This window comes from Anomaloglossus baeobatrachus, chromosome 2, assembly GCF_048569485.1.
Source record: "Anomaloglossus baeobatrachus isolate aAnoBae1 chromosome 2, aAnoBae1.hap1, whole genome shotgun sequence".
NCBI lineage: Eukaryota > Metazoa > Chordata > Amphibia > Anura > Aromobatidae > Anomaloglossus > Anomaloglossus baeobatrachus.
Genome location: NC_134354.1, coordinates 758828033 through 758850097, shown reverse-complemented (window position 1 = coordinate 758850097; position 22065 = coordinate 758828033). Strand labels below are relative to the sequence as shown.

The window sequence follows — 22065 nt, the reverse complement described above, 5'->3', positions numbered from 1 at the left end:
CCAGGTCTTGCTCGCATCAGGTAAGCAGGGCTGCAGTTGGTCGAATTTACTGGGATATGGTTGTACAGGTCTACCAGATCTGGTAACTTCTCTGGCCATTGGTTTCTTTCTTCCAGAGGTAGAGTCTTCAGCATATCAATAACCACATGGTTCATCTTCTCGCACAATCCATTGGTTTGGGGGTGGTACGGTGTTGTTCGGATTTTCTTACAGCCGTACATGTTACAGAACTCTTGGAACACTTCGGCCTCGAATGCAGGACCTTGATCAGTCAGTACCCTTTCCGGATAACCATGAGGCCGACAAAAGTATGCCTGGAATGCTCTAGCTGCTGTTCTGGCTGTCTGGTCCTTCACAGGCACTACTACCAGGAAACGAGAGTAATGGTCCACAATGGTGAGGGCGTACACATAGCCTGACCGGCTTGGTGTTAACTTCACGTGGTCCAGGGCCACCAACTCCAGGGGCTGCTTCGTGACAATTGGCTGTAGGGGAGACCTCTGGCTGCCATCATCCTTCCGCCTCAGGTTACACGGACCACAGTCTCGGCACCATTTCTCGATCATCTTTCTCATGTGCACCCAGTAGAACCGATCACGAAGTAGGGTCTCCAACTTCTTCCACCCGAAGTGTCCTGCTTTATCATGGTAAGCTGCTAGGACCATTGGAGCATCCCTCTGTGGGACCACTATCTGCCAGACGAGTTCATTCGTTCGCCAGTTGACATATCTCTTGCAGAGCTTGCCTTGGTAGGTGAACAGTCGTCCCCTCTCCTTCCACAACTGCTGGGCTTCTTGTGTAGCGTCTGGACCGAGATGGGTCTCAGCTTGTGCTAGCTTTTCTTTGACCAATCGCACGGCCGGGTCACCGTTCTGTGTCTCTTCCCAATTATGGTGGAGTAATGGGTTGACCGAGACCTCGTGCTGGCTCGAGCGCTTCACTCCTACAGCATGTTCACACTGGGAAACACCTTGGTGATGGAAAGCCGGTAACTCTATCTCTTCGAGTTCATCCAGATCTTCTCCAGACTCGGGTAAGTGAGGCATTCCGGACAGCGCATCAGCATTGTTATTCTTCTTGCCAGCCCGGTACTTGATGGTAAAGTCAAAGTTAGACAGCCGGGCCATCCATCACTGTTCCAACGCACCTAACTTGGCTGTTGCCAGATGTGTCAACGGATTGTTGTCCGTGAAGATGGTGAACTTGGCCGACGCCAGATAGTGCTTGAAGCGTTCAGTCACTGCCCAAACAATAGCGAGGAACTCAAGCTTGAAGGAACTGTAGTTTTCTGGATTCCTTTCTGTGGGCCGAAGCTTCCTACTGGCGTAAGCTATCACCTTCTCTCTGCCTCCCTGCACCTGGGACAGAACTGCTCCCAGTCCCACGTTGCTGGCGTCTGTGTACAGTACAAACGGCTGGCTGTAGTCAGGGTAGGCTAGAATTTCCTCTCCCGTGAGAGCCCCTTTCAGCCGGACAAAAGATGTTTCTATTTGGCTGTTCCATTCAAATGGAGGGCTTTGCTTCTTAGCCTGCTTTGGCTGGCCCACCAGGAGATCTTGAAGAGGCGCTGCTATCTTTGTGAAACCATCAATGAACCTTCGGTAGTAGCCCACCAGCCCAAGGAACTGCCGCACCTCCTTTACCGTGGTGGGTCTTGGCCAGTCCTTGATTACGGTGACTTTCTCCGGATCAGGTGCCACACCTTCTGCGCTGACCACATGACGCAGGTACTGTACCTTTGGCTTCAAGAGGTGACATTTGGACGGCTTTATCTTCAGGCCATACTCCGACAGGGACTCAAACACTTCTGTCAAGTGCCTCAGGTGATCTTCGTAGGTCTTGGAGTAGACTATGACGTCATCCAGGTACAATAGCACGGTTTCAAAGTTGTGATGGCCCAAGCAGCACTCCATCTATCTCTGAAATGTCCCTGGGGCATTGCAGAGCCCGAACGGCATATAATTGAACTCACAGAGACCCATTGGTGTCGTGAATGCAGTCTTCTCTTTGTCCGCCTCTGCCACGGGAACCTGCCAATACCCACTGGTGAGATCCAGGGTGGAGAAATAATTAACTGATTTTAAGGCCGTTAGTGACTCTTCTATTCTGGGTAGTGGATAAGCATCTTTATGTGTAATGCGGTTAATTTGTCTGTAATCTACGCACATTCTCATTGTACCATCTTTTTTCTTTACGAGCACTAGTGGAGCTGCCCAAGGGCTACAACTATCTCTGATAACCCCAGCCTCCTTCATTTCCCGTAACATTTCTTTGGCACGCTGATACTGTGCTGGGGGTACAGGGTGGTATCTTTCTTTAATGGGATGATGATCACCCGTGGGGATTTGATGTTTAACCCCTTTTACCTGCCCAAAATCTAGGGGGTGTTTGCTGAAGACCCGCTCGTACTCCTGTACCACCCGGTAAACCCCATGCTTTTGGTGTGAGGGGGTGGAGTCGGTGCCTACATGTAATTTTTGGCACCAGTCTTCCAGCTGCCCCTTGGAGCCATTGTCTTCCGCCTGGTCGGACGGGATCAAGGGTTCCACTGCTTTGATGGTATTGTTACTGACAGTGTACAGTTTTGCTACAGTGGCGTACCGGGGCAATTTGGCCTCCTCCTCCCCACAATTCAGGACACGGACGGGCACTCTCCCCTTGCGGACGTCTGCTACCCCTCTGGCTATCAGGACTCCAGGCCTACTGTCTGAATACACCGGTTCTACCAAGGCCTGGTAATCCTGACCCTTGAGGCCTATTGCTGCCCGACACCATATCAACATTTCACTTCTTGGGGGTATTGCAATGGGGAGGGGGTCACTTACCCTCACACTGCCAATTTCTCCTCCGGCCAGCTTTACCTGCTGCCTCCTCATCAGGGCTCTGATCTCCCTCTGTAGGGCACGCTGCTGCCCGGAGCTGGCGGTTTCAGACGCCTGTTGCAACAAAATTATCACTTCGGTAATACAATTTTCCATCACATTTGTACCAATGGTTAGCAGTGGGTCAGATTCTTTGCGGTCAATATCTACAATTATCATCCCCTGACATGGCAATTCTACCCACCCCACTTTAATGGTTACTTCTTTATACCCAATTTGAGGTAAGGGCTGACCATTACTGGCCACAATTGTTAAATCATCATCTGGGCCATGGTCAATGTCTGAATCAGCCCAATATCTTTTGTTCTGTTTATAAGGGATGGTTGTTACCTGGGACCCCGTATCCAGGGGGGCATTCAAAGGGATCCCATCCAGCACAATAGGAAGGACTGGGCGTCCTCCCACATACTTGCTGCGTCTGGGGGTTGAGCCGGGCTTCCTTACACCTGGGGGTCGGCTCCTGGCCCCAGGCTCGGCCCATTTAAAGGACAGTGTCTTGCAATATGGCCCGCCTGCCTGCAGCGGCGGCAGATCGGTTGTCCCGTTGAATCATACCGGTCTGTGTCTTTTCCTCGGGTCGGCGGAATCCTCCTCTGTCGCATCCATGGGACGTCATCTGGGCTGGAGGCCAACTCGATTCTTGCAGGCGATGGGGTCACTTGTAGAGACTGCACGGTCTTGGCAAGGGCAGCTACAGTCTTGGTCAGCTCCCGGACCTGCTGTTTGAGCTCTGCAGTGGGATCCTTTTCCAGGGACTGCGCCTCGGCCCCTGCAGCAGCTTGTGTTGCAGGCACCACCCCGGGGTACGTGATAGCAAGAGGCCGGAGGGATACTGGGTCATTCGGTGTAGATTCTCTCAGTACCCGGATGGCCTGGTCCTTAAACTTTGCAAAGTCCAAAGCAGGGTTCTGCAGGACCATGATACGCAGCTGGGTCCTGTGGGCATCTGACAGGAGCCCCTCTATGAACTGCTCAGTTAGGAGTTTGTGTTCTTCACGTACACTCTCTGGGTCCACCTGTTTAACTGCTTTCAGGGCCTCCTGCAAGTTTAAGGCATAGTCCCTTATGCTGTCTGTGGCCCGTTGTTTGCACCCAAAGAATCTCATCTTTATTTCTGCTGCGGTGCGGGTGTCAAAAGTACTCTTTAGCTTGGCCAGTATCTGGGTTGCTGTCCCTTTATCTGTATCAGGCCAGGACTTCACTTCACGCTGGGCCGCGCCGGCTAGCTGCCCCATTAATATGCCCACCTTCTGGCTCTCAGTCAGCGGATACACTCTAAACAAGCTGTGCAGCCTTTCTCTGAAGTCGCTCAGGGTATGTGACTCCCCGGAGTACTGCGGCAGCCATTCTGCTCCCGGGATGTACGGCATTGTGATCGGCATTACTGGCGCTACCGCGGGGGTTGGGGCGACGGCGACTGGGATTACATCGGCCGGTGCTGCTGTGTCTTGAACTACTACAGCCACCTGCTCTCCCTCGGTGTCGGACATCTTCCTCCCCCTTAGTGAACCTTACCAGGCTCCGCTTTCTTTTTACAATCTCTTCCGGGTAGCGCGGGGTTAACGACCCTTCGCTCTGATGGCGCGCTCCCTTCGCGCTCTTTTTCGGGCACGCCCCCCTTCTTCCTGCACTCAGCGAAGCTAATGGCGGCGGCAGTCTTCAAACAGTAAACACACAGTCTTTTCAAAGGCGCACAGTACCCGATGGGCGCTGGGCACGAAATCCTGTTCGTGACGCCAAAATTGACTCGCCCACCCCAGGGCTATGGGACACCCGGTGCCGGGCCGGACTAGTCCGGGGGTAGTCAGTGGTGGCGGGGCCCGACTCCGTGGCCCTGGTGGGTGTCAGTTTAAATATGGCTTGTGACTTGGGAGCAATTAAAGTATTTGTTTCGTGACGCCACCTGTGGTTTGCGGCTATTAAGCCGCCGCTGCTGTGTGAGGCCTCCGGGGTGATGATACGGCAGCAATGGTGGTACTGCTCCCCACAGGTGGAGCGGTGCCCCGGGGACACTGTTGGTGCTCGTGAAAGTCTATGGTGGTGTGTGGATAACACGGTGCAGGGCCGACAGGCAATGAAAGAACCAGGCACAAACAACAGTCTCTTTACCTTCTCCTCTTTTACTTTAAGAACAGTCCAGTCCTGGGAGACCGTCACAGGTGGTGAAGGGGATCCGGTCGGCCTGGAAGTACTTGGGGTGATCTTTTTGGCCAGCTGAGTATGAGGCCTACTCCTGTGCTTTTCTTTACTATTATAGGACCCTGCTCTCTGGATCTAGCAATGGCCCTCTTGCTGCTGGGACCGGTGGTACGTCCCTTTCCCTCTGTGGTAGGCTGCGCAGGCCCTCTCTGGTGCTTCTCTGCTGGAGTCCACACCGGGCCCTGATGATGCAGCTGTACCTTCGGGCTGTTTATGGGCCAGGTGCTTGCAGCTCTCCTGCCCTTCGGATTCGGCTACCAGGGAGTATTTTAAGCCCTGGTGGCCACAGACTCCGATGTCTGAGTCTCTTCTCTGCCTCTCTGCTACTCCTGCTTCCCTGGACCAAGCTGCTCCAGCTCTAGGCCCCAGATCCACAGGACAGCACACTCTGCGTCTGCTTGCTATCACTTCTCTCTACAGACTCACCACTACTTCCTCCCTCAGGTCAGACTTAAGGAATGCTCCCTGGAATTCCAGGTTCAGAGCTCCCCCTGCTGGCCGGAGGGAGAACTGCGTTGGATGTTAAACTTACTGGCCAATGGACCTCCCAATTACCTCCAGGCTCAGCATTAACCCTTTGGGAGGGCAATGCTGTTGTGGCGACCAGGTCCTGGGGCGCCACACAGGCTCTAACTTATTTGCATCTTATCAAACCTGCTAAATCTGCAGGGGGTTGAATACTACTTGTAGGCACTGTATATACCAGTATGGGGGACATATTTACCAGGAAGGGGTCCAGGATGGGACATATTTCCACAAAGGTGTTAAGAATGGGGAGATATATACCAGTATCGGGGACATATTTACCAGGAAAAGGTCCAGGATGGGGGACATATTTACCACAAAAGGGTTAAGGATGGGGAGATATATACCAGGATGGGGGACATATTTACCATGAAGAGACTCAGGATGGGGATATATGCATCAGTATGTGGGACATATTTACCATGAAGGGACTAAGGATGGGGAGATATATACCAGGATGGAGGACATATTTACCAGGAAGAGGTCCAGTATAGGGGACATATAGATGAGGATGATGAATATGTTTACCATGAAGGGGTACAGGATGCGGACCATTAGTACAGAATGCGGGTATTCCTACATAATGAAGGGGGCAACACATGTCTTTTTTGGTTTTAGAATGCTACAATGGCTCATACATCTGACCAACATGCAGGGGGATGGGGAAAGGTCAAAATTTTGCACCAGAGTCAATTGGACTCTAGTTACACCACTGCCTACTGGTCATACTGGGCAGAATTTTAGCTGCATATTTTAATGGAGGGGAGAGGAGAAAAAAATAAATTAAGAAATGCCCAACAATATATTTGTATTATTTACAGGTTTCTAGTTAATATGAAAAAACAGCAATAAAACCCAGATAAGTGCACAACAGACATGCGGTAAATGCACGCTGACCTGTGAGTAATCGGATGATTGATTCTTCTGACAGGGTGGGTGAACAAGACAAGTAGTGAAAATGATTGATTCTGACAACCCCAATAACCGCCCTGTGGCCTCATACCATCCGACAGCCGGAGCTTTAATTCCCTGCTCACATTATGGTTTACTATGGGTTTACAAAGTTTTATACTCTCATTTTCTGATCTTGCACAGTAAAGGCCCCGTCACACACAGAGATAAATCTTTGGCAGATCTGTGGTTGCAGTGAAATCATGGACATATTGTTCCATCTGTACACAGCCACAAACCTGGCACTGATTGTCCACAATTTCACTGCAACCACAGATCTACCACAGGTCTACCACAGGTCTACCACAGGTCTACCACAGATCTACCACAGATCTACCACAGATCTGCCACAGATCTGCCACAGATCTGCCACAGATCTGCCACAGATCTGCCACAGATCTACCACAGATCTACCACAGATCTGCCACAGATTTATCCCTGTGTGTAAAGTGGCCTATAGATTTAAAAGGACTGTATCATGGAGTTGGTCATCAATATCTTGGAAGTCTTTTGGCAAAACAGCTGTCTCTCTGGCTGCAGTTTATTTTAAACATAAACTGTGCTTTGTTGCTTACCCTCCCCAGGTCCAGTTTCTTTAAAGAACAAAATGTGCATTGCTCACCCTCCCCAGGTCCAGTTTTGTGTTTTTTTTTGTTTTTTTTTTAAACCCTGAGTATTACTCACCCTCCCCAGGTCCAGTATCTTTAATGAACAAACTGGGCATTACTCACCTTCCCCAGGTCCAGTTTCTTTAAAGAACAAACTGCGTATTACTCACCTTCTTCAGGTCCACCACTGCTCCCCGTGTTTTTTTATTGTCTGCAGCACTGGCATTATGGCGACATCAATGCAGCCAATTAATGAACTTGGCTCATGCCCATCAACCTTGCACAGAATTGTCGAGCTCAGTTAATGGATGTGTGCCGCCCAGGGCTATGAGGTACTCGGTCCCGCGCCGTATATTTACGGCTACAGTTCACTGGGTGGCCGTTGTCCGGTTCCGTGACCCTGGGGGTCGCTTTAAAGGGGGTTATGTACAGGGGAATATTTACAAAGTTTGTATCGTAATGCCACTTGCGGGTTGCGGTTGTGGTGATGGAACTGCAGGTGCTCAGCTTCACACCGCTGGGGCTGATGTTAGTGGCAGCCTGGATGTTGGGCCCTCCGCAAGCAGGACCGGGGCCCCAGGGGGGTAGATGACAGAGTTAGGTGCGGAAAGAAGGTAGGCCACACAAGGGATTGCAGTGTAACTGGGTTCTGTACCCGCAGCAGCTTGATAACTGGTTCCCGGAGGAAGGCTGGTGCTCACCGCTGGTTCCCTACTCACTTTCTGGTGGTAACTGGTCACCCGAGGCTGGCTGGTCTTAACCGCAGGTCCCCGTAGTCCCAGTGCCGGTTTAGTGACCCTGTGGCTTCTTTACCCTGCACCCTTGTCTAGTTGGTGGGTCCCCGTGGCTTGGAGCGTCTTGGGGTCCCCTCCTAGTTGTCTCAGTCTTTAGTCCGTACGGTGGCAGTCTGAACCCTGTAGGGTCTGTGTTCTGTTCCGGTCCCTGGTTCTCCAGTCACTGCTGGTGCCCCCGGACTTTATGGTCTTGGATGGTCCCATCACTGTGCAGAATTTATCAGGTCTGCCTGGAGCGTTTGCCTGACCTAAAGCTCTATACTCCGTCGGTGGTATGGTTCCGGGAGCACTCCACCGGCAACCACACGCCTGAGCCCTCAAGTCACTGTCACACACTCCCGTCAGTTCGGTCACGTCCAACTCCTCTCTCTCTTCCACTTACTGACTCTCTCTCTGACTGACTGTCCTTTCCCACCTGGTTGTCGTCTAGTGGACTGGATCGGCTCCACCCCTGGGTGGCCATCCATTGGGTCCAATTTTAGTCTGTCACCAGTCGTTGGGGATGGGGAAAAACTGGGATTGTAGTGTGTTTTGGTGTTACCGGCCTGGGGGGGTAGGCCCTGCATCTTTGACAGGATGCAGTACCTTGTATCTCCTGAAAGGTTCAGGGGCGCTACAGATGCAGCACTGTAGACAAGGAGAGGACAACCAGAGAACTAGTTTAAAGTATAAAAGGCCAGCATATTACAGTACCAGCAGATTTCTGAAGATTTCTTGCTTATTTTTTCTTTGCAGATTTGAACAGTCAATGTCTTTTTTTTTTTCTTTCAAATTTGCAGCGTGTCAATTTTTTCATTGTTTTTACAGCGTTATTCATTTATTCAAATGAATAAAAAAAAAAAGCAAGCAAAAGAAAAACCACATAAAAAGTGTAGTGTTTTTCCTGCCAACACTTTGGACAAAAAACTGCTGCAAATACTCAATGTGTGCCATGAAGCCTCACTTAATTTTCTCATCCTATTTTGCCTCATGCTAGAATTAAAACTAAGAAATATATGAGAGAAATATATAAATGTCTCAGGAGATAAGCCACGTCTCACTTTTCTCTGTCCTGCGTGTGGCAGTAAGACAACTGTCTGCAGCAGGAGCCTCCCCCTCTACTTAGCTGACCATCAGGACCTTGTCACGATGACTATAGGGATAGCAGGAAACCAGGGTTCCTAAGCTGACCCTCAACGCTAGAGGACCCTATGCTATCCCTAGTTTCAAGATAGATACCTCTTAAGGTGGCGATGCCTGAGACTCCTTGCTGGCCCTGCTCCTGAGCAGCCCTGATCTGATAACTCCTCCCAACGGGGGGACTGGGACAGGAGAAAGAGTAAATCACAAAAATAGACAGGGGAAACCAAAACTCTGTCACACAGCATGCACACACACATATATGAGACAATAAGAGATTAGGAGGAAAACAAGAGCAGGAAGGAAGCAACAAAACATCAGGGGTAAACTCCACAATTGCTCCAAGAAAAAAGCAACACTTTCCAGATAGTCTGAGACACCAAAATTCACAGACCAACACAAAATAAGCTATAGCTGGCATGGGTAGACGATTTCATCCAGCTTATATATATTAGATGAGCAGATGTGATTGGCTTCCTCACAACATGTGATCAAAGGAGCCTAACAAGCAGACTAGCAGAGGTTAACTTGCCAGTCTATGACTGAGCACACAGCAGGCTGACGTCTGAGTCTACCTGTGTTGATCAGAGACACCAGAGAGACCATTGGGTGGAGTGTCAGAATCTGGAATGTGAACAGAGCCTGATGCCGCCATGACAGTTGGCGAAGTTTGTGTAAAACTCTGTGTCAGAACTACCCAAAAGTCTGGAGTGTCTCCAAAACACACAACAGGAGTCAATCTTTCAAGTGTAGTTTTTCTATGTAAGTTCCATTCCTGGTTTTGGCATAAAAACACTGATGAAATACTGTAAATGATACAAAGAAAAAAAAACTGACCCAAACAGAACAAGCAAGTGTGAACAGGTGCAAGTCACCACCCCCAAATCAATGGTACAAAAGTAAAAAAATCTGACCAGCACCTCCTAACAGAAGAAGCAAGTGTGAACAGGTGCAAGCTGCTGTGACTGCAATATATACACACCAAAGTATTTATATATTGTGCACCTACCAGCCACCATTGTGCGCAACATTTCTTTTATGAATTGGTGAATTTGTGAGCTCAGTACCTCAATTTTACGGTATAAGTACAGTAATGCAGATTATATGTTATATGCTCAATGTTTGCATATATCTTAGAGCACGCTCTTTAGTATGTACAGTGCCTTGCGAAAGTATTCAACCCACTTGAATTTTTCAACCTTTTCCCAAATTTCAAGCTTCAAACAAAGATAAAAATGTTAATGTTCTGGTGAAGAATCAACAACAAGTGGACACAATTGTGAAGTTGAACGAAATTTATTGCATATTTTAAATTTTTTTAAAAAATAAACTGAAAATTGGGGCGTGCAATATTATTCATCCCATTTAAGTTAATACACTGTAGCACCACCTTTTGCTGCGATTACAGCTGCAGTCGCTTGGGGGATGTGTCTATCAGTTTTGCACATCGAGAGACTGAAATTCTCGTCCATTCTTCCTTTGTAAACAGCTGGAGCTGAGTGAGTTTGGATGGAGGCGTTTGTGAGCAGCAGTTTTCAGCTCTTTACACAGATTCTCGATTGGTTTCAGGTCTGGACTTGGCCATTCTAACACCTGGATACGTTTATTTGTGAACCATTCCATTGTAGATTTTGCTTTATGTTTGGGATCATTGTCTTGTTGGAAGACAAATCTCTGTCCCAGCCTCAGGTCTTTTGCAGAGTCCAAAAGGTTTTTTCAAGAATGGTCCTGTATTTGGCTCCATCCATCTTCCCATCAATTTTAACCATCTTCCCTGTCCCTGCTGAAGAAAAGCAGGCCGAAACCATGATGCTGCCACCACCATGTTTGACAGTGGGGATGGTGTGTTCAGGGTGATGAGCTGTTTTGCTTTTACAACAAACATATCGTTTGGCATTGTGCCCAAATATTTCGATTTTGGTTTCATCTGACCTGAGCACCCTCTTCCACATGTTTGGTGTCTCCCAGGTGGCTTGTGGCAAACTTCAAGCAACACTTTTTATCGATATTTTTGAGAAATGGCTTTCTCCTTGTCACTCTTCCATAAAGGCCAGATTTGTGCAGTGTACGACTGATTGTTGTCCTATGGACAGACTCTCCCACCTCAGCTGTAGATCTCTGCAGTTCATCCAGAGTGATCATGGGCCTCTTGGATGCATTTCTTATCAGTCTTCTCCTCGTTTGAGATGAAAGTTTGGATGGACGGCCGGGTCTTGGTAGATTTGCAGTGGTATGATACGCCTTCCATTTCAATATGATCACTTGCACAGTGCTTATTGGGATGTTTAAAGTTTTGGAAATCTTTTTGCAACCAAATCTGGCTTTAAACGTCTCCACAACAGTATCATGGACCTGCCTGTTGTGTTCCTTGGTCTTCATGATGCTCTCTGTGCTTTACACAGACCAGTGAGACTATCACAGAGCAGGTGCATTTATACGGAGACTTGATTACACACAGGGGCTTATATTTATCATCATCAGTCATTTAGGACAACATTGGATCATTCAGATTCGGATCTCAATGAACTTCTGGAGTGAGTTTGCTGCACTGAAAGTAAAGGGGATGAATAATATTGCACGCCCCAATTTTCAGTTATTTATTTTTTACAAAAGTTCAAAATAAGCAATAAATATCGTTCAACTTCACAATTGTGTCCACTTGTTGTTGATTTTTCACCACAACATTAACATTTTTATCTTTATGTTTGAAGCCTGAAATGTGGTGTGAGACTGTGACCGGGGTTATCTATGACGGCCGGTATGTCTCGCCCCGGTTGTGCTCACTCCATGATAGAAAGTAAATCCACTCTAGGGTTAATGCTGTTTCCCTACAGGCTGAAGGAAGGGTTAAATGGAAACAGGAACAAGGGCAGGTGTGCCGGATGTGAGGGAGTGAACAGAACTCCCTGAGTTGTCTGCTGGAGAGGCACATGTATATTGTTGTGGATTTTTGTTTGGACAAAAAACCGTGTGCTGTGAACCTTAATGCCTGGATCCCGTGCTGCGCAGCCGACCACGCTACCTCACATATGGTGGAGAATGCGGGCATGCCAGCCTGGTGAGGTGTAGCTTCCATTTCTGGTGAACCGGTAGCACATGTCCTGGATTCAAGCGGCTATACTACAGCCCAAACCCGGCAACACCATGGAGGACATACTAAAGCAGCTGGCTCAGGCTACTGCACAGCAACAACAGATGAATACACACCTGATCCGGACGTTGGATCATCAGCAGCAACAGCACCAGCAATCCTTGAAATTGCAGGAACAGAGGCACCAAGAACAGATGGTCCTCCTGGCCAAGTCGATCCGTGCCGGACCGGCAGCAACAACCCCGGGACCGGGTGACGACGGCAGCGTCCGGAAAGCGGTGAGACAAGCGTTGCAAAAGATGACCCCGGGGGATGATGTGGAAGCGTTCCTGGCGGTGTTTGAGCGGGTGGCCGAGCGGGAAAAGCTGCCGACCCCCCAGTGGGCTGAGGTATTGTCGCCCTATCTGACGGGGGAACCCCAAAAAGCGTACCTGGACCTCTGTACCGAGGACGCCATTGACTATGTGACCCTGAAAGCCGAAATACTGGCTCGGTTGGGGGTGAATACCTATGTACGGGCTCAGCGGGTAAATCAGTGGTACTATGAGGAAGCCAAACCCGTACGCTCCCAGGCCTATGACTTGTTGCATCTTGTAAAAAAGTGGTTGCAGCCTGACACTCTGAGCCCGGCGCAAATGGTGGAAAGGGTAGTAGTGGATCGTTTTGTGCGCACTTTACCCGTCACCGGTGGGTAGGACAGGGTGACCCGAGTACCCTCGACCAATTAGTGTCCCTGGTAGAGCGGCATGTGGCTACGCAGGACTTGATACGGGACCTGAGCCCTACAATCCTGAATCCGGGATGCCTGCCGTAGGGGTCACCATGATAGGGACAGAGTGTGAACCCGATAGGTCACCCCTAGAGGTATTGGCAGGAGAAGCTGAGATGGTCGAGCCTATCCCGGAGTTGGAGGCGTCCCCGGATACGTTTGGGACAGCCCAACTCCAGGACCCTACGTTAATACATGCCCGTAGTCGGGTGACAGTAGTTGACGGGGTGGCACAGCTGCCCGGTGCCCAGGTAAGGTACCCCCATTTCGCTCTTAAGCATGATTTACTCTACCGGGTACCGGAGGCTCGACGACAAGCCATATCGGAGGAAGTAAAGACAATGTTACGCCTGGGGGTCATCGAAAAATCCCGGAGTGAATGGGCTAGTCCGATTGTCCTAATACCAAAAGCCGATGGCTCCTTAAGGTTCTGCAATGACTTTAGGAGATTGAACGAAATATCCAAGTTCGATCTCTACCCCATGCCCCGGGTGGATGAGCTGATTGATAGGCTGGGACAGGCGCGATATTTTACCACGCTCGACCTGACCAAGGGGTACTGGCAGGTGCCACTGACGGAGTCCGTCAAGGAGAAAACCGCTTTTGTTACGCCGGAGGGTCTCTTCCACTATGTTGTCTTGCCTTTTGGGTTACATGGCGCTCCGGCCACGTTCCAGAGGTTGATGGACTTAGTGCTGGAACCCCACCAGGCGTATGCATCAGCGTACCTTGATGACATCATTATTTACAGCTCCGATTGGCAGACCCACTTGGAACAGGTACAAGCGGTGGTGGACGCGCTTTGAACAGCCGGATTGACAGCCAATCCCAAGAAATGTGCATTGGGACTCACGGAAGCCCGCTACTTGGGCTACGTGATAGGCCAAGGAGTGATTAAGCCCCAAATTAACAAGGTTGAGGCGATCCAGAAGTGGCCTAGACCCCTGACCACGAAGCAGGTTAGGGCCTTCCTGGGTATCGTGGGGTACTACAGGAGGTTTGTAAAGGATTTTGCGGGACTATCAGCCCCCTTGACGGACCTTCTCAAAGGCAAGAAGTCCGTCATGGTGCACTGGACTCCGCAGGCCGAGGACTCCTTCCGGGCCCTGAAGGAGGTCCTGTGCGGACAGCCCGTTCTTGTACACCCTGATTTCCGGAAGGAGTTCATAGTACAGACTGACGCCTCGGAGGTTGGCCTGGGGGCAGTGCTGTCTCAGGTGGTTCAGGGGGAGGAACACCCCGTCACCTTCTTAAGTAGGAAGCTCACCCCTCCCGAGCGGAATTATAGCGTAGTGGAGAAGGAGTGCCTGGCGATCAAGTGGGCCTTGGAGTCCCTACGCTATTACCTGCTGGGACGGCAGTTTCGCTTGGTGACGGATCACTCTCCACTGGTCTGGATGAGGTCCGCCAAGGAACGGAATGCCCGGGTTACCCGGTGGTTCCTTTCTCTGCAGAACTTCCGGTTTACGGTTGAACATAGGGCCGGTGGGTTGCAGGGCAACGCCGATGCCTTGTCCCGCGGCCTGTGTTTGATGGCGGGAGTTCAACCCCGCACACTTGAACTGAGGGGGGGGGTATGTGAGACTGTGACCGGGGTTATCTATGACGGCCGGTATGTCTCGCCCCGGTTGTGCTCACTCCATGATAGAAAGTAAATCCACTCTAGGGTTAATGCTGTTTCCCTACAGGCTGAAGGAAGGGTTAAATGGAAACAGGAACAAGGGCAGGTGTGCCGGATGTGAGGGAGTGAACAGAACTCCCTGAGTTCTCTGCTGGAGAGGCACATGTATATTGTTGTGGATTTTTGTTTGGACAAAAAACCATGTGCTGTGAACCTTAATGCCTGGATCCCGTGTCTTCTGCTGCGCAGCCGACCACGCTACCTCACAGTGGGAAAAAGTTGCAAAAATTCAAGGAGGCCAAATACTTTCGCAAGGCACTGTATATATTGCAGTCACCGCAGCTTGCACCTGTTCACACTTGCTTCTTCTGTTAGGAGGTGCTGGTCAGATTTTTGTACCATTCATTTTGGGGTGGTGACTGCCTCCTTAGTTGGCTGAGGACCTTGTTGTCAGGATAATGGCTGTATATGCAAAAATGGTGATGTATTAACTTCCCATGCAGAGGTCTCCCGGATTCAGACATGTCTGCTGTCTTTTTAAAGGCCCCTTAATACCTGATATGAAGAGACAGCCACCGAGCCGGATTCATGGCGGGAACGTTGGACTCTGGAATGTGACATTAGATGAAGACGTTGCTCATCAGTGCCAAGAACATGAGGTGACTTCTTCAATCGGAGACCTACCAGTCAGTGAGTAAAAAACAATACAACGTCATAACTCCTCAAATCAAAAAGTTCCAGGCCCAAAATTTCTACAAATTTGGAAAATGATTAGAACTACAAAAAATAAAATGTCTCTAAGGCCTCTTTCACACGTCTGTGGAAAACACACGTTTTTCATGGACGTGTTGAAGGTGCATATGCTCCTCCGTGTGCTGTGATTTTGGCACACGTGTGTTCTCCGTGTGCTATCATGGATAGCACATGGAGATCAGGAACTTTTTACTCAACTTTCCCCGGCGCTGCTGTCCGTGGTGTTGATGTCCCCGGCGCTGTGATCACACTTGTTTCTGGGTCTGCGGTGCAGTGAATATTGATGAGCATAATGAGTGGGCCTGGAAGCAAGTGACTGCAGCGCCGAAGACAGCAGTGCTGGAGACAGGTGAGTATAGAAATACATTTTATTTCACAGGCCCGTGTTTTCTCCGGTACGTGTCACACCGATCACACCACTGTGTGGTCCATGTGAGATCAGTGCTGCCGGAGAAAAACGGACATGACTCCATAGTGTGTGCACCACATGGACACACAGTCCATGAGAAATCACTGATGTGTGCGCAGACACATTAATTTTAATGAGTCTGTGTATGTCGGTGATTCCGGTACATATAAAAACGGCGTCATACGTACCGGAATCACTGACGTGTAAGGGGATAGGCGTATTCCGATAATGTACTGTCAATGACCAATAATAGGAGGAATAGCTCCACCAAAATGGATGGTCCCTACTACCGAATATTGTTGGCCCACCTATGGCTAGGTCATTAATATGACAGTCCCAAGAAACAACCCACTTTTTCTTCCTTCTCCAACAGGGAAGCACTTCTTTTATGTGGGCACACCGAAAAGGGTCCAACAGCTGACCGAAGAGGACAGATTTTTTGAGAAAGAAGAAATTAAAGTCCCATCAGGTGAGAGTTCAGCTGCGGAAGCTTGTCCCGAAAACTCCAGATCTTAGGCATAGTTTTTCCATCTTGACCTATAAAGGCGTCTTCTAAGTGTGTGATGTCAATCTTAAAGGTCCGAAAGTGTTATCTACTGTATATAGAGGAGTTATTAGTCATTGTACAGGAGGAGGTGAGCTGTGACATTACCTATAGTGAATGGTGGATCCTGTGTTATCTACTGTATATAGAGGAGTTATCAGTCATTGTACAGGAGGAGGTGAGCTGTGACATCACCTATAGTGAATGGTGGATCCTGTGTTATCTACTGTATATAGAGGAGTTATCAGTCATTGTACAGGAGGAGGTGAGCTGTGACATCACCTATAGTGAATGGTGGATCCTGTGTTATCTACTGTATATAGAGGTGTTAACAGTCATTGTACAGGAGGAGGTGAGCTGTGACATCACCTATAGTGAATGGTGGATCCTGTGTTATCTACTGTATATAGAGGTTTTATCAGTCATTGTACAGGAGGAGGTGGAGGTGAGCTGTGACATTACGAATTGTGAATGTTGGATCTTGTGTTATATATCCTATATAGTGGTATTATCAGTTATTTTACAGAAGGAGGAGGTGAGCTGTGACATCACCTACTGTGAATTTATATTGCACAGTTAAGATCTGGGTTGCCAAATTTAAAACGAGCCACTTCAGCACCAATGATGAGGAACGTCCGAGAGCGTTTGTTGTTCCGGAGTTCGTCGATAGTGTGTGTGACGACATGGACTCTCATGGGTTAAAGTTTCTTAAAATCCAGCCAGACAGCATGACAGATTGTCTATAGACGGGGGAGAAGTCCCTCATTGTTTTTACAAGACTCTTGTTGACTCAATGTAATTGTGTTGGCCACTGAAAGCTAGACGTATTGTTCTCCAGACATTTCCAGTAACCATTGTATTGTAGTTGTGTATTGATAATGTAATTACCTTAGTAGCCATTGTCTAGTCGGTGACTCCCAGTTTACATGTACACCCTCAGTCTTTCTATGCATATCATTTAAATGAACATTGTCCATGCAGCTTGAAATTCCTCCAATGGGAGAAGCAATCTTGTCCAACCAATCGATGAGGACGCAGTGTATCCAAGTGGAAGGTTGTGGCTATAAAAAGGACTTCTTTAAGCCACCAGGGGTTGTTGATGGTTGATGGATTCAGTCTAAGCTCTTTGGAGCTGACTGGAGGATCAGGACATCTTATGGCTGCAATCTAGGGACTCCGGATCCGGTTGGAGACCATATCCACAGCCTAGGGATTTCGACTCCGGCTGCCAGGATTTTAACATCAAACCAGGACTACCTAAGGAGGACACTCAGGTTGGGACAGTTCAGTCACCTGTTTCAGACTTTGCAGACCTCAGACAGCTTGGAACCTCTGAGGCACGGACATTCTAAATCCCTGGTGAGCCAGCGGAAGGGTGAGACTGTGTTGCCTGTTACATTTGTGTGTTTTGCTGGTTATGTGTTATGTGCCGTTAATTGTTTGGGGATCCAATAAAGTCTAATTATTGTGGTTCCCTCACCCTGTGTTGTCTGAGTAGTGTTACGCCCACGGTTAAGGAGGCCGGCGTTCAGTTGGGATGAGCCCTGAGCCACGCTGTCTTTCTAAAGGCGGCGGGTTTTAGTGGACGAGAGCACCCACTGAGCCCCGTGTCTCCACAGTGTGCACAACCTCATACTGGAGAATCCATGAATTTCAGGTAAAGCAATAGCAGACATCATGGGGATTTTCCGTGAACGTGTTTGTGTCATTATCTATGAACATTTGGACATGAGGAAGCTTCTGCAAAGTGGGTCCTCAAATGTTTGACAACAGATCAGAGAAGCAGCGAGTAAAAACTTCCCGGTCCATTTGTCAGTTTTCCGGACTGATAAAAACTTCCTGGAGCGACTGGTCACTATGGATGAGACCTGGATTTATTTATATGACCCTGAAAACAAGGAGCAGTCAAAAGAGTGGAGGCACAGTGGTTCTCCTCATCCTAAGAAGTTCAGGGTGCAAAAATAAGCCACTAAGGTGATGGCGTCTGTGTTCTGGGATAAGGAGGGTGTGCTACTACTGGACTACCTTCAAGAGGGTTCCACCATCAATGCAAGGTATTACATTGAACTTTTGGACCAATTGAAGGCAGCTCTGAAGGCCAAAAGGTGCAGCAAGCTGTCCGAAGGAATCTTGTTCCTGCAAGACAATGCCTCCGCTCACACTGCACAAGTGACCACGGCAAAACTGGCAGAGCTGGGCTTCCAGCTGGTTGGTCACCCACCTTATTCACCAGATCTAGCTCCCTCCGACTATCATCTGTTTCCAAACCTGAAGAAAACACCTCAAGGGTACCAAATATCGCACCATTTCTGATTCCATGGCTGCTACGGATGCCTGGTTTGAGGCACAAATGAAATCCTTCTTTTTGCGTGGCTTACAGAACTTGGAATACTGATGTAAGACATGTGCTTGTACCGCTCCGCTCTCAGCAGCCGAACTGCTCAGATCTGGTCCTTCTGTGGGTGGCTCGAGGGTCTCTGGACCCGGGTCTTGCGGTCACTTCAATTGAAAAGGGGGTTATGGTGTATGGGATTTTGGAAAGTTTGTACGTGACGCCACCCACGGTATGTGGTAAATGGGCTACCACCGCTGCCATTAAGGGGACTCCCAGGGGCGTTGGGCTGGCAGCTGGATGTTGTTAACCCTCCGTGAGTAGGGATGGATGCCCCGGGGCCCAGTGTGGTGTGAGAGGGATTGCAGGGAACAGGAAACTCCCAGTTCGGTTGTCCTGGTATTAGATGAGGCTGTGTTGATGTGGAGGGTCAGGAAACACAGAGTCCAGTACTTTACCAGAAATTGCCAGTGTCCATAGGCCTTTGGTATGGGGGTGTTCGGATCCCACACCCGGTACAAAAAGCAGGGCCGTGCACACTACCGGCAAGCCACTACCCTGCCCCAGTCCACTACGGGTTCCCCTGAGCCTACTCTCCACTTGAGCTCCAAGACTTCTGCTTTTTCTTTGCTTCACTTCCCCTGCAGCACAGGAGCTACAACCCCTGTCTGCACTCCTCTCCCTCCTTCCACCGACTGACTCAACTCCTCCCCTCCTGCTCTTTTTGTTACACTGGGGGGAGGGTGCGGCTGCCTCACTGTACCAGTGTGGGATCAGGTGGCACCAGGGTGGTTTAACTCTTTCTGTGACTACCTGGCTTTGTCGTTCGAAACGCGTCCTCTGTTGGGGCAATTGCTAACATGGATTTTTATAAGTTTTGATAAATAAAAGATGAATTTTTAATGAAGATTTCCTATGGACTTGGTGCTGGAATTTTTTCTATACACATGACATCAGTGGAGAGTATGTGGAATAAATGCAAAGTTTCATCATCATATCACATTTCTTTCTGGGTAAAGCCAAAGACTTGCAAACCTGAATGTCTTACTACTTTGATAAAAATAATTTTATTAATTAAATAACAAACATACAAAAATACATTAAAAGAAATTATATAAGAAGGAAATAAGGAGGATGTCCCTTTCGTGTCTCCTTCCTAACATACGGAGGTCGGCGTCCTAAGACGATGACGCCCCCGTTCCACGGCGACTAGATCCCTAAGTATCGCCCTCCCTGTAAGAGAGTAGTGCACCCCCTCTGATAGACAGAAACCCTAAGGATCTTTTTTCACCACAGTGAACAAGTGCACAGTCAAGGGCGATTTATGTAGTTGTTAATATACAAATCCTATGGGGTGGGGCTTTAGGGGTCGTCGTCTGGTTGGTCAGATCTGTCAGTGTGCTCAGTAATAAGTAATACAAAACAATTTAAAGTACTCGTGCTATTCACAATTCGTATAGCACAATACTACTGCTCAATATGTTTTGAGACACCTTAGAAAATAATAAGGACTATTTAAATATAGCAAAGTTGCCCTCTTTTCCACATTGCCCAACGCGTTTCGCCCATTAACATCTTTGTGGTGTAGGGCTCATCAGGGGCTTGAAGACAGTTGCTTGGTAAGTTCCTTATTTTAGTATCTGTTGACACATAAAAATACAAAAAGACCTTGTTACCCATATGTAACATAGTCCCTTTCCACTCTACTATATTTTTATCTACTGACCGGAATATATGTAGTTCCATTGGTCACTGAGCTAATGCCAGAAGTATTTTGGTCCTAGAGTCCACAAAATTCATTATCCGGATAGGTCATCTGTATATGTATATATTATACATGTCATTCATTAATATACTATCAAATCATGTCCTAACTCCACTTATAATCATAGAGGAGGACAATATCCATCCAATAAGCATCTTATGATATATAAACCATCCTTATCCATGAAAAAATGCCTAATATAGATCTATAGCATAGATGACCATTGATATTTTACCTTAGTGTACTTTGGTGTATGATGGTACTGTTGCCATTAGAGAGACAATTGATGATATGACCCCCTCAGTGAGTAAAGTAATCAATCTGTCAGAAAAGCCAAAGGGATGCATAGTCACATTTATTATCCACAGACTATATTTCACAGTACTTTGTAGAAAAAATAGTGCAGTACCTTGGGGGTGCGTTCATATGATTGAACTCATCCCAGAAGCGGAACAACCCTCTGCATGTAGATAGGGATTATAAAACACAGTCCTAAACATAAAACGGATCCGTATTAGTCCCATTTCCATACATCTGTTCCCAAATCATACATAATAATGGGAACATACCTAGTCACCTTTTTGCAATGGGAACCCATACACAATTACGGTTTTCCAGAGATGACCTCTCAGAATTCTATACCGAACTCACTATTCATATGCGGTCATGGCCCTCAGTATATGGGCCCGACCTAGGTATAAGAGAGGGTTAAATTACCCCTTGGCCAAACTCCAAATCATGTAATCAAAACATAGTGAGACATATGTCATCATGGCTCAAAGAGCCTAGGTCCTACCTTGCATCCGTCCACCTAGGTGTAGATCCAATACTGGCACAATGGAGCATTTTCTACAGCAGTGCCCGATATTTAAACGCCTATTTGGCGCCAAATTTGATAGAGACCGGATATGACAAATAACTGAAGCGCATCCGGGAATCACTTCCCCCGGGTTCGTAATAATAGTTCCCATTGCCCTTGCTAGGAATAACATTCCGTGCCAGAGCATGCGCACTAATGTTCTGTGTATGTGATCGTAAACCGGAAGTGACGTTCCGTTTCAGTGTAAGACATAGTATTTGCTACGGAGAGATGAACCGGATATGACACGCAAGTAAAGTGCATCTGGGAATCACTTCCCCCGGACCCGTAATAATAGTTCCTATTGCCCATGCTGGGAATAATGTTCCATACAAAGATTAGTGCACTGACAATCCGTGCATATGATCGTAAACCGGAGGTGACGTTCCGTTTTAGTATAGGATAAAGTGATTACTGCGAACAAATGATTTATAGTTATCAGCCCCATGGTCAGGTTTAATACATCTGCCAGAGACTTCCCCTACTCAATATCAATAGTCCCCACTTATAATAGCATAGCGTTACATATTCACGCATATGCCTTAGGTACTGCAATGATATATGTAGCCATAGGGGCCAGTAACGTAATTGCTATAAAATTTGACAGATTTCTCATTGGGGTATTTCTCATCATCAGCAACGGATAATGATATTCAGTATATTCAAACATACAGTCTTCCAGACAATATTGACCAATATATATACAATAAATCTTAGGATACATAGGTGTGTTGGGGACTAGTTTAGGTAACAAAGACCATGCACACATGTTTTTAGGTATGTTATCCGATTTCATATTTTATCTGTAAATAATTTCTAGGAGTATTAGTCCAGAAAATCAAAC

General features: G+C 48.0%; 1 protein-coding gene across 1 annotated transcript in view; it reads left to right on the top strand.

The window, feature by feature from the left end:
* Positions 1-22065, top strand: part of C2H11orf97 (chromosome 2 C11orf97 homolog) — a 250799-nt gene that overhangs the window by 65593 nt on the left and 163141 nt on the right. The window contains exons 2-3 of the mRNA XM_075334677.1: positions 15103-15249; positions 16095-16190. Coding sequence (XP_075190792.1) covers positions 15120-15249; positions 16095-16190 — 226 coding nt within the window. The 5' untranslated portion in view covers positions 15103-15119. The remainder of the gene's footprint in view (positions 1-15102; positions 15250-16094; positions 16191-22065) is intronic.